At 51.1% G+C, this 13,359-nt stretch overlaps 2 protein-coding genes across 2 annotated transcripts; one reads left to right on the forward strand and one right to left on the reverse strand.

Moving 5' to 3' along the window:
• Positions 1 to 267: 267 nt before the first annotated feature.
• Positions 268 to 876, forward strand: EI90DRAFT_3115794 (uncharacterized protein; the record flags this gene model as incomplete). The annotated part of the gene is made up of 1 exon (XM_039062825.1): positions 268 to 876. One exon carries the CDS (start codon positions 268 to 270, stop codon positions 874 to 876), a length of 609 nt encoding a protein of 202 aa, XP_038922616.1.
• Positions 877 to 7,443: 6,567 nt separating this feature from the next.
• EI90DRAFT_3150157 (uncharacterized protein) lies at positions 7,444 to 8,402 on the reverse strand (the record flags this gene model as incomplete). The annotated part of the gene is made up of 3 exons (XM_039065636.1): positions 8,148 to 8,402; positions 7,881 to 8,061; positions 7,444 to 7,811 (listed from the first exon to the last, which is right to left on the reverse strand). The coding sequence occupies exons 1-3, from the start codon at positions 8,283 to 8,285 to the stop codon at positions 7,444 to 7,446; spliced, it is 687 nt and encodes a 228-aa protein (XP_038922617.1). The 5' UTR covers positions 8,286 to 8,402.
• Between the last annotated feature and the right edge of the window lie 4,957 nt (positions 8,403 to 13,359).

Below are 13,359 nucleotides of genomic sequence, written 5' to 3' on the forward strand. Positions count from 1 at the left end.
CTCATCGATACACACCCCAACATGCCAAAGCCAAGGCTTCTTAACGACATCTCCAACAGTAGTTGAGACTGTTGTAACTCAGGTTATGGCACCTCTGAGGATGACTTTAGTGTTTATACAAGTAGTAGAAACAGTAAAGTCCGACTCAGTAGTCATGTGACTCATATGGAGTGAGATTGAATAAAAAAGAAAAGGATAACTTCCACAGAGACACCAGTGGCATATTCCCAGGCGAAAAGGCATGCAGTCAATGATTCAGAGCACATCATGTCATTCTCATCATCGTCCAAATTCGTTGTTTTGACATCACCACTCCGTTCAACATTTGAACTTCCAAAGGAGGCATATGGGGATTCTGCAGGACTGAAAAGCATCCAATGGGACCTAGCTGAGGGAACAAGCTATGAGTCAAAGACACATGGGGAGTTGATTGCCGAATTGCAAGAAACATGCTCTGAATTCCGGAGCGCAAACGAGTATGTGGCAAGTGCAGTGTCAGCCATAGACGCAACCAATGCCCAGCTAGCTCTGTGTGGAATGTATGCATTAAAGGCTCGGGCCCAGCTTCTCTCGCATGAAAAGGGAGACAAACACAAAGAGGAGGGTGGTCGGATCAAAGGCACATTTGGACGTGTGGTGACACACAGTGGCTTTGTTCAGCACCAAACAGACCGATTTAAGAGGAAGATGATGGAGGAAGAGTTAGAGAAGGTAATGAAGGAAGTACAGAAGGATTGGGAAGAGTTCCAAAGAGGGCAGAAGGCATGTGCGGCAGCGTGGAAGGAGAAGGAAAGGTTGCAGGCACTAAAGCTGAGGGTGCCTGTCATATCCATTCCCGGCCATCGACTTCCGGTCCCTCCGATCCCTCTGGTCTAACTCCGCTCCTTCCTCACTAACCTCGGAGCTCCCGCATTCCGCAATCCCCTCGGTACCCCTCGATGGTCACCACCCCTCATTTCAATTTATTACCTACACCTCCCTAAGTACGGAGCCCCGAAGACTTCCGGACAGCTCCGACGTCCGCTAGCGCACCCCCACCTCCGCTGGGCAATACACTCGCCTGCCCTGCAGAGCCCACCTTCGGGCCTATCCCTCCTTTCCGTTTCTGGGTTATCGCCTGCCTTTCCGCTAACCCCGTGACCCGACTTGTCGGTAATATTCAGTCGGCTAATGTTTAAACCCCATTAGCTCCGCTCCGTTCGGCTCCGCCAATTGCGGACCCGTCTTCGCTGTAACCATATATATATCCCACTTGTACATAGGTTACACCCCAGTAAGAAAATCAACTAGAGTTACCCCCCTTCGATTCTGATTGCCAGTCAGTAAGTTAGGGCACGGACGTGTCACTAGGCACAGCGCTCTTGGCAGAAGTCGCTGAGGCCAAAGCCCTCCGTCACGGAGACTCTCCCTCGTCTCGAATCTGGTCTCTGACAGTGCCAATGTCAGGGCACACCCGCCTGACCTGGGCCCACCCGGGCCCACCCGGCCACACCACACCCGCTCCCCGCTGTCTATCCCCCTCCCCCCTCCTTCCTCCCTCTCCTCCCCCTTCTTTTCCCTTTTCTTTCCCCTTTCTTTATTTCATTCTTCTCATCTTCTTCTTCCTGTTTATTTCTTTCTATCTACACGGACCACCTTCCCTTGTATCGATGTACGATTGACCCGTCCGGCCCACACACCCCGGACGGCTTCCCGCTGTGCCCAGCACGCGCGCATGTAGCGGACGCTCTCGGGATCCCCCACGGGGACACCCAGATGCCTGCGGCTGCCTCCGAGGATGACGTGGCACCTGTCATGTGACTCAAGCCGCATGTACATAAATGTACCTGAAGTGGGAACCGAAGAAGTAACCTTCTTCTCACATTCTCCACTTCAGGTAAGTAGTATAGTTTTCCTCTTTAATAATAATAACACATTCTCCACTTCAGTCTGAGTGGCCAGGGACCACTGTCCCGGATCGGGCCCGCCAGTACGCACGCCCGCTCCACACCCCGTGACGGCCTCAGTGCCGGGCATTACCCCCGGGCCCTCTCGACCCTGGACGCGTCCCTGACAGCCAAAGAAACTGAAAGGAGTCACAAAAAGAGCAATGAACTATCCCCAGCTGGCCGGTTTGGCATCAGATATGGTCAGAGAGTGTGGAGGGGAGGAGGTTGAGTCCATTGGGGATGACAACGAGTGATTGGGTTGGCACGTGGTATCCATTGTCACACCTTGTCATGCAAAACCATTGAGTAGGGAAGGCCTCATTTTTTGTTTGCTCATATTCTCACTCATTTCCCATCTGTTTGCTTTAATATTCCGTATACATGTAAACATTTAGTTTGGCTATGATCCATAATGATAGATTTCCATTTGGTGCTTATTTCAGGTTGCAATCTCAAAATTACAAAAACAACACCATTCATGGGTGAATTACTGTAGTTGAAATGAGACTTGAAATGATAAATGAGTGAAATGGTTCAAATTTAGAGCAAAATACTTGGTCATAGTTAAGAATTGAACAAACAAATGTGTTAGAGCTCTCTGCTTTATTAGTATATTTTTCCCTAAAATTCCTGCCATGGTCTATCATAGTTTTGTGGTTTTTCATAGTTTTTCGTCCATTTCCCCTGGTTCCCATTTGTATTATTGCATCCTAGTCCTTTGTATGCATTGTTTGTTGTTATAATAAGTCGTCCTCAATGATATCATATTTTTATGAATTTTATTCGGGGCTTGGGACCTCTAGAAGTTGTCTTCCTGTGCATCTTCAGGTTACCAATTTCTGAATGGTTCTTCACATTCTCAGCATCATAAATTTTCATTTAATCCAACCTTTCTAATGGTACTAAAGTTGTACTCTAACTCTCAGTATTTGTCAAGTTAGCAAAAGTGTGCACTGTCAAAAACCCTGAATGTGGGGAAAGTGCGTGAGTCCGAATGCAGGCAGGGCTCAACTAGAGGGGATCTGAGAGCTCCAGTAGTGAACTGAAGCTTCTCCAGGAAGCCCAGGTCTGCTGGATGGTACAAGAGGCTCTAAGAAGGACGCAGCCTCAGTGACTCGGAGGGAGCGCTGTGCCTCCGTTACATCTCAGTTAGTCCTTATATTTCATGTGTCTGAGGTATCTTGTAGGAAGGGGTCGGGATTCACTCATAGAGGGACTTGGGGTAACTTTTAGTCGAGATTAGAACTGGCCTACAATGGGTTCTAATCTACATGTATATATAGAGGGATGGGGAGAAGGACTTTAGTCAAAGTCCGAGTGATATCAACAAACACCGAAAGGTTCCAAGTGATACTGAAAGGTACCGAAAGGTCCCAAATGATATCCTTAAAGGGGAACCAAGGTGTCGGGTCGAGGAGGGCGGAGTAGAAGGCTGGATCCGAAGGATGTTGGGTGACTCCACTAAATGAAATGGGAGGAGGAGTGGTTTAGAGGTAGGTCACAGGATGTTGGAGATCCATTGGGAGGTTGGAGCCAATCCAGAGTCTCCGAATGTTCCAACTCGGGGCCAAGCTTCCGAGATGGGAGTGGCCAAGGTTGAGTGTGCCGAGATCCAGGCTGGAGCTGAGACAGTTGGGAAGGAAGGTGAAATTGGGAAGTGGGGGGGATATGGTGTAGGGATGGTGAGGTTGTTAGGAAGGTGTAGAGAGGTGGGAGAGTGTGGGGTCGGGATTCTGGGATATGACATGCACACACAATTGGTAATCACATGTGTTGTCATATCCATACATACCCGATCCCGATTCGACTTCCGGACCCTCCACTTCACCACCTCCGGAGTTCTACCCTATCCCTGTATGCTCCAATATCCACCTTCGGACCTGACATCACCTCCCTCCTCCCTCCTCTCTTCACTCCCTTACCTTCCATCCCTCTTCTGCCAACCTCTGCCAAGTCACAACCTTCTGCCACCTTCCCATACCCTGTACTCAGACACCGCTCATACCTTCGCTCCGAGATTCAATCATGGTCCCGACCTCAGACTTTGACTGCACCTCAGCTTAAGTCCATTGCATTGGTGACCTCATTCTATGTAAACACCATTGCCAATATTCTTCGGACTTCCAACTCCATCTCCATAAGCTCTGTAAGCTCCATCACCTCCAAGCTTCACAGACTGATCTCGGCACTTTTGCCGCTTGTAGTATACATTTCGCACTTCTCCCTCATCCCAATTTGGACTACTTGTCAGAGACCAGGTCGAGACGAAGGAGTGTCTCCGTGACAGAGGGCTTCGGCCTCAGCGACTTATGCCAGGAGCGCTGTGCCTAGTAAACACGTCCATGCCCTAACTTACTAACTGGCCACCAGAACTGAAGAGGGTAAACTCTAGTCGATTTTATTACTGGAGTGTAACCTATGTACAAGTTAAGTATATATAGTTACAGCGAGGGCGGGTCCGCAAATGGCGGAGCGGAGCTAACGGGGTTAGACATTAGCCGATTGAATATTACCGACGAGTCGGGTTACAGGGTTAGCAGAAAGGCAGGCAATAACCCAGAAACGGAAAGGAGGGATAGGCCCGAAGGTGGGCTTTGCAGGGCAAGCGAGTGTATTGTCCAGCAGAGGCAGGAGTGCGCTAGTGGACGTTGGAGCTGTCCGGAAGCCTTTGGGGCTCCGTACTTAGGGAGGCATAGGTAATAAATTGAAAGGAGGGGGTGGTGACCATCGAGGGGTACCGAGGGAGTTGCGGAATACAGGAGCTCCGAGGTTAGTGGAGAAGGAGTGGGGGTAGACCGGAGTAATCGGAGGGATCGGAAGTCGATGGCCAGGGATGGATATGACACTACTGCTTCTTACATTCAGCCAGTTAGTCATCAATCCTGTCATATCCATACCAACTCCGCCTCACCTCTGCTCTACTCCACCACCACTCTGGCCCACCTTGTTAGAACGGGCGGATTCAGACGACTCCGGAGTGGAATCGGAGACTTAGCGTGGAGGGACCTTGGCCTCAGCGACTCAAGCAGAGCGCTGTGCCATTGCTGTTTGTCCATTTGGTCCTTAATTTCACAGTAGGTGAGCAGGAAGTCTCTAGGGGGCATTTCAGGTCGATTTCGGACTGAGCCTGATACGAGTATGTACAAGCACCGATATATATAATGGAGGGGGCAAAAGCACAAGGAAACAAAGGGGATCCGAATTGGAACGAAGACGTCCGAACGGGAACAAAGGGTAGACAGAAGCGGAGTGGTACTGAAGGTCATAAGACAGAACCTGTGATACGTCCGAAAGGAGGTAGGGAGGGCGAGGCCCAGAGGGGCAGGAGGATGGTGAGAAGTGGGGATGATGACTAACTGGCTAGAATGGGAAGAAGCAGCAGTCCAAATAGGGATGAGGGGAAAACGCGAGAGATACATTACAAGCGGCGAAAGTGCCAAAGGTGATCCGTGAAGCTTGGAGGTTGTGGAGCTTACGGAGCTTACGGAGGCGGGGTTGAAAGTCCGAGGGATATTGGCAATGGTGTTTACGTAGTATGAGGTCACCAATGCAATGGACTAAGACTGAGGTGGAGTCAAAGTCCGAGGTAGGGACTATGACGGAGGCTCGGAGCAAAGTGTCAGGGACTCGTCCGGGGTCGAGGGGGTCCGGGTATAGCGTCCGGGACCGAGAGCCTGGCGGGGGGTGGATTGGGCGTGCGTACTGACAGGCCCGATGTGGGACAGTGGTCCCTGGCCACTTAGACTGAAGTGGAAAGTTGAGAAGAAGGCTACTTCTTCGGTTCCCACTTCAGGTTCGTTTATATACATGCGGCTTGGATCACATGACGGGTGCCACGTCACCCTCGCACACAGCCGTAACCACCTGGGTGTCTCCGTGGGAGATCCCGAGGGTATCTGGTGCAGGCGTGCGTGCTGGGCACAGCGGGAAGTCGCCCGAGGTGCCCGGGCCGGGTACATGGTGGGCGCGCTGCAGATGGGTCAGTTGTACATTGATACAGAGAAAGTCGTCCATGTAGAATAAAGGGAGAATAAAGGAGAAGTAAGATAAGGAGAAACTGAGGAGGGGAGGATGAGGGGGGAAGAAGGGAAAGGGGGAGGTAAGGAAGGGTGGACCGGCGGGGTACCGGGTCAGGTTGGGCCGGGTGGAGCCGGGTCAGGCGGGTGTGCCCTGACAGGCAGTTCTGTAGTGCAACTCAGGATGTCCCATGTCTGTTCTGTTCGAATTCCGTGATATACACATAAGAGACTATAGCAAGTTGTAAATCGCCATACAGATGCGTCCTCAGACAGTCAGACTGGTGAAAAACTTGGATTGTAACTCGTTCACTTGTACAGATGTTGTCATATCCATCCCTGGCCATCGACTTCCGGTCCCTCCGATCCCTCCGATCCAACTCCGCTCCTCCCTCACTAACCTCGGAGTCCCCGTATTCCGCAATCCTCTCGGCACCCCTCGATGGTCACCACCCCCTCATTTCAATTTATTACCTATGCCTCCCTAAGTACGGAGCCCCGAAGACTTCCGGACAGCTCTGACGTCCGCTAGCGCACCCCCGCCTCCGTTGGGCAATACACTCGCCTGCCCTGCAGAGCCCACCTTCGGGCCTATCCCTCCTTTCCGTTTCTGGGTTATCGCCTGCCTTTCCGCTAACCCCGTGAACCGACTCGTCGGTAATATTCAGTCGGCTAATGGTTAAACCCCGTTAGCTCCACTCCGTTCGGCTCCGCCAATTGCGGAACCGTCTCCGCTGTAACCATATATATATCCCACTTGTACATAGGTTACGCCCCAGTAGAAAAATCAACTAGAGTTACCCCCCTAGGTTCTAATTGCCAGTCAGTAAGTTAGGGCACGGACATGTCACTAGGCACAGCGCTCTTGGCAGAAGTCGCTGAGGCCGAAGCCCTCCGTTATGGAGACATCTCCTCGTCTCGAGTCTGGTCTCTGACAGATGTGTACTTCATTTGGAATGGAAACATGATGAGTGTAATGACTTGTCAAGTAACATAACAAACAAGAAGGATACTAATCCTGGGGTCAGCAAACGAAGGGAGATGTCTGAGATAATATAATGATCACGTGCTTGCCAAAAAATGGCCATCAAATAGCTATAAATCTAAAACACCATAGCATGGCATTTACAGCCCCTCTGATGATGGAAAATGATGGTGCTCAGCTCAAACATGGTTCAATCATTAAAATGTCCATCTAATTACCCATCCTTCCATATGCATAATCTTCAGTCTACATAATACCATTATTCAGTTAATTCTAATATAGTTTACAACCTAAGGATGATGTGTTTTGAGGGTGAGGATGGTGTGGCCAGGATTGAGACGAATGTTGCTTATGTAAGCGTCACCAGGCTCTAACCTGGTTTGCCAACCCCCACTAATCCTCAGACTCGTGAATGGGAACTGAGGGGAACGAAGTTTTAACAAGCTCCGTTCGTGGAACACCAGTGTCAGACAAGCCAACAATAGAATCCGTCAGCCAAACAGAATAATTAGCCTCAGAGATATGAGATGGTTATTCCTGGGGAAGAGGTGATGTAAGTGGAAGTAAGATTTGCCCCATTAGGTGTAACGATGTTTTGAATGGTTGCTCCCCCCGGACCAACTTCCGGCAGCCCGTTTGCGGGACGAGCGAACGTGTTGAAGAAAATGATACTGCCCACAAAAGGCCGAGAGTTGGGCCCCTCGATACCCCATACTGTCGTGTTACAGGTAGGAGGTATAGCTGAAGGCATGTGTCCGTGTGTCGCGTTGCCAGAGGTTAAATTCTCAACAGTTGCATTGTATCCGTTGTTCGCCACTTCTACGGTTATCCTAGCTGTCTCCCCGACATTGAAGGATACTGCCGGGGGAACAGGTCCCAGTGCTGGTCAGGGTACAGCAACGAATAAGTAATCAACACACTGCACGAAAGTCAGCCTCATTGGGTACGTACCAGAGACATACACACCCCCATCGGGACTAATTGAGAAACCAACAAATGCGTAGATACGAACAGCCTGAGTGCACTGAAGGCCAACTACTGCATTCAAGTACTGGGTGCCATCCGGCACGGTCGAATTGTTCGGGCCAAATTTCGGAATAACAAAGGTCGAGGTAACCCGATCATAAGTGGACTGCAAGTACGAGGAAGCGCACAGTTGAATGGTGAGATCCCGGGTTATACGCATATGAGTATTAAGCCTGAGGCGCGAGAGCTTACTTCACTGAGGATCGCACCAGCGAATCTAGGGGAGTCCTTTGGCTCTCGGATGAGATTGGCAGTGGGATGGGCCGTGACAGAGGTGGCGAAGGAAAGAAGGGTCGCGATGAAGCTAATTGTTGCAAAGTTCAGAAACATCTTGTAATTGTTTAGGTTTTCAATCCATCAGAGGGTCTCCAGTCTTTATATCCTTTGTGAAACCCCTATACACTGCGGCCAGAGTCGCAAGCCGCAGCTCAATTAATGCATGGTGATTATGGCTCCTAGCGGATCGGATCGGATCGGATATGGATCAGAATCCGCGGATTTTTAGAGGTTTGAAATAAAATCCGTATCCAGGGGTTAGAAATCCGCGGATATGCGGATCAACCGCGGATTGTAGATAAAATGTTCCAAAGTTGCATTTCGTCAGAATTGTCCTTGACGAGAGCTTTCTAACAATCCCAAATTTGTCCATATTGGTGGAGAACTGATGGAAATATGGGGAGAATGGTGGAAAACTTGGAGGTCAAATGCCTAATTTGGGAATAACAGGCCTGGGTGGTCAAATAAGACTTGAAAAAATTGGAAAAAAAATATAGAAACATAGGAGGGATATCTAGAACAGTAGCGACAATAGATCCGCGGATTAGAAACCGCGGATATTATCCTGTCAAAAGCCAAATCCGCATCCGCGGATTTTCGGATAAATCTGCGGATATCCGAGTGTTATCTGATCCGCTAGAAGCCCTAATGGTGATATCGCAGGGTTCTCATAGACATTATTGTGTTGATATCTGGTGTATTGACGATACATCTGTGCATGCTATGTAACTGCATGCTGGTATGCCTGGGGTCCCAGGTAGTAGGCACGATACTCGGAATACAGGATCCGTCGAGGATTTACCTGCGGGCCCAAGGTATCACACCAGAGATTTTCCAAGTGTTGCGACCTCTCCAAGTAGTTTACAATGGAATACCCAATCATTGTGATTAATGAAATCTTCATGTTTATTGGTTTGTCTGATGCGGTGTTGATGTGAACACCGCTGATACCTTCTTCCGCTTATACATTGATCCTTGCTGACCACCACATGTTATTATGGCTGCAAGCGATATTATTGATATGGGGGTTGGCAGCACAGGTTGGAAGCCTAGGGCTCCTAGCGGATCGGATGATCTGCAGATATCCGCAACCGCATCCGAAAATTCACGGATCCGGTTTTGGATTTCCAGTGGATTGTATCCGCGGTTTCTAATCCGCAGATGGGCGGATTATCCGCGGATTTATTGTCGCCTACTGTTCTAGATACCCCTCCTATGTTTCTATATTTTTTTTTCCAATTTCTTCAAGTCTTATTTGACCACCCAGGCCTGTTATTCCCAAATTAGGCATTTGACCTCCAAGTTTTCCACCATTCTCCCCATATTTCCATCAGTTCTCCACCAATATGGACAAATTTGGGATTGTTAGAAAGCTCTCGTCAAGGACAATTCTGACGAAATGCAACTTTGGAACATTTTATCTACAATCCGCGGTTGATCCGCATATCCGCGGATTTCTAACCGCCGGATATGGATTACCTTGCTTGCAAGGTCACTTTCCGGGTCCACAATTCGTGGGAATTTTACTTGTCTCACCCTGTGGTTCTCTGTTCCCATTGGGTATTGGGTTTAGTATTGATTGTTCGTAACTATCTCGTGATGTTCTCACGTTGGCTCTTTGGCCAACTATATGTCTCTGTCATCACCCTCTCATGATTGATCCTACAAAGCTCTCTGAGATCTTTCCCATATCTCCTCGTTCACACTCTCTGATCTTTTTCACATGTTGGTTGCCTGAACAGCTTCTCATCAAACACTCACAAAAGTCGGATAGTATCATGGCCTGAGCCTCCATAGTGGATGCTATCTCAAGCTCAAGCCCACAGATATCTCAATGTCAGGGACGCGTCCGGGGTCGAGGGGGTCCGGGTGTAACGCCCGGCACTGAGGCCATCGCGAGGTGTAGAGTGGGCATGCGTAGTGACAGGCCCGGTCCGGGACGACGATCCCTGGCCACTCAGACTGAAGTGGGAATTGTGAGTTGTTATTAAAAAGGAAGCTATGCTACTTACCTGAAGTGGGAATCGTGAGAAGAAGGTTACTTCTTCGGTTCCCACCCCAGGTACTTTTATGTACATGCGGCTTGGGTCACATGAGGTTTGCCACATCACCCCGCATACAGCTGCAGTCATCCAGGTGTCCCTGTGGGGGATCCTGAGGGTGTGTGCTGCATGCCTGCATGCTGGGTTGCACTGTGAGGCCGTCCGGGTCATCCGGGGCTGGGTGCGTCATGCATGTGTTGTGGGCAGGTCGATAATACATAGATAAGGGGAAATGTCGTCCATGTAGATAAAGATAGAAGAAAGGGCAAGAGAGCAAAAGAACAGAAGGACAAAGGAAGAACAAGAAGTGAGAAACAATGGTGAAGGGTGAGGGGTGGAGGTGAGTGGGGTACCGGGTGAAGGTGGGTGGAGCCGGGTTGGGTGGGTGTGCCCTGACATCACCCCCTCCTTAAGCCGCTTTGCCTCGAAGCAGCCAGGGGGTTCGTTCTCTCCCTTCCTGGGGCATGGGGGTGTTTCTGGTGGAACTCTTCGATCTGGTCAGGGGCATGGGTTAGTTGGTCTTGGGGGAGCCATTCATTCTCCGAGTTCAGCCAGCCAGCGAACTTTACTGAATACCAGAGCTTCCAGCGCAACCACTTAGAGTCCAGTATTTTCTCCACTTCATATTCCTCCTCTCCATCTACGAATTCTGGGCCCAGGCAGGGGTTGGGGGGTCGCTCTGCAATCTCGTCCAGGCAGTATGGTCGTTACAAAAATGGGGCCGGAAGTGCCCATTTTCGTCCGTTCTGGTGCAGGAATAGGGAAGGGGGTTGGACATAAGGGTTTACAGGTTGTTTCACAGATGGTTTAACATGTTGTTGAACAGGTAGTGTGGCAGCGGGTTTTTGTTGATTATTGATTCGATACTATACAAATCATGTGACACAGAACCCATAAGAGTCTAAAATGGGAAATTCCCATTTCCATAACAATGGTCTTACGTTCGTCACGGATATGACTGGGTGTATTCCCTTCTGCCGTGTGGTGAGCTGGAGTTTGACAGCAGCCGGGGAGATGACTTTGGCGACCTTGAAGGGGCCTAGCCACTTATGGTCCAGTTTCTTGGTCGGGCGGTCAGTCATGTAGTTCTGGGCACTGAGTGTCAGGGCACACCTGCCTGACCCCACTCCACCCGGTCCGACCCCACCCGATCCCACTACCCCCACCCGGTGCCCCCATCCTCCCTCCTCCCTTCTCTCCTTCTTCCTTTCCCTTCTTCTTTCCTTTTCTACTACATGGACGACTTCCTTGCTCGATGTACCATTAACCAGGCTGCACAACATGCCCGGACCCGGACACACTGGGTGATGCCCTACACACCGGACGCTCCTGAGATCTCTTACAGAGATACCCGGGCAGACACGGCTGTGCGCGTAGATGACGTGGTGCTCCCCACATGACCTCCAACCGCATGTACATAAACACAGCCTGAGTGGGAACTGAGAAGTAACCTTCTTCTCACACTTCCCACTTTAGGCAAGTAGCTTACATTCCCCTGCTAATAATAATAACACACTTCCCACTTTAGCCTAAGTGGCCAGGGACCCTTGCCTGCTTCGGGCCCGTTGTTACGCATGCCTGCACTACACCCTACCGGGCCCTCAGCCCTGGGCGATATCCCCAGATGCTCTCGACCCCGGGTCGGTCCCTGACAGCAGAAGAAGGTTTCAACCCCATTTCCCCCCATCTCCCCTGCCATGGTGACGCAAGAACAGTATGATGACTTGCTGGCCCGATTCCAGGAACTACAGGCCATTGTGATAGCCCAAGCCCAAGGCCAGCCCGCGCATGCGCCCAGACCACCCAAGGTCGCCCCCCCCCACCCCCTTCTTGGGAGTCAGCGAGGACCTTGACCGCTTCAGGGCCGAATGCGGGATCTATCTCTACGTCTGCGTGGCCAAATTCCCCAGCACCCTCTCCCAAGTCCTCTTCATGCTTTCCTACATGAAAGGAGGGACTGCAGGAGCGTGGGCGACACAATGCACCATGGCACTACTGACAATGGGCTCTCCCACACCCACCATGGACAAGTTCAATGTGGAACTCGATGCCATGTTCCAAGACCCGAACTGGGAGGCCACAGCCCGGCAGAGGTTGCTACCGTCCGACAGGGGAGTGATCCCGTGGACAAGCTCATCCAGGAGTTTGAGATATTGGGGCCCACTTCGCAGCTGGGCAACGTAGGGCTAGTCGACCGCTTCAAGTGGGCAATCAACTCCCGACTCCGTGAGAGCATCTACCAGCTCTGCCCTATGCCCACCACCTGGTCCGAATGGAAATGCGAGGCCACCCTCCTTGACAGCCAGTGGCAGCGCTTCCAGAGGACACAGCTGTGTATGCCCTCACCCAAACCCTCTCCCCCACTAGTCCCGTCCGTGACTCCCGTAATCTGCCCCAGACCAGAGACGAACCCGCACCCAGAGGCCAGCCAGACCCAACGCTTGCACCCAGAAGACCTCCAAACGTTGATGAAGGGGCTGAGGGGCCAAGTGACGAAAGGATCAGAAGCAAGAGGGAAGGGGCTAGGCACAGACCAAAGAGGGTGCCCGGAGACCCAACCGCCCATGAGGGATAGCTCACGCAGATGCCATGACGCACACGAGCCCCTACCAGCACTGAAACTCCACTGAGTCATTGCAAAGAAGAAGAGGAAGGGAGCACCCCCAGCCCGCAAGGACGATGACCCCAGAGGTAGCAGTGTCCCCACCCGCTATCTATGTCCTCTCCAAACACTCTCCGAGATCCCTCAACCTTGCTGTGAAGCTGACCACCCTGACCACCCTGGCCTCCGTATCCGTGTCAGCACTCCTCGACTCGGGAGCCACTGGGAACTTTGTAAGCCCCGAGTTCATCCAAAAGCACAGGCTCGAGACCACCCCGCTCCCCCAACCCATCCCCGTCCGCAACGTCGATGGAACCCCAAACGAGAATGGGGCCATAACTGAGGAACTAGAGGCCCTCTTGACATTCAGACGCCATACAGAGCGGGCCCGCTTCGCAGTCGTGAACCTCGGGCAACAGTCCCTCATCATAGGGCACTTGTGGCTGCTACACCACAACCCGGAAGTGGACTGGGTATGGCAAAA

This window comes from Cantharellus anzutake (genome assembly GCF_015039405.1).
Source record: "Cantharellus anzutake strain C23 chromosome Unknown EI90scaffold_3, whole genome shotgun sequence".
In the NCBI taxonomy this organism is placed as follows: Eukaryota; Fungi; Basidiomycota; class Agaricomycetes; order Cantharellales; family Hydnaceae; genus Cantharellus; species Cantharellus anzutake.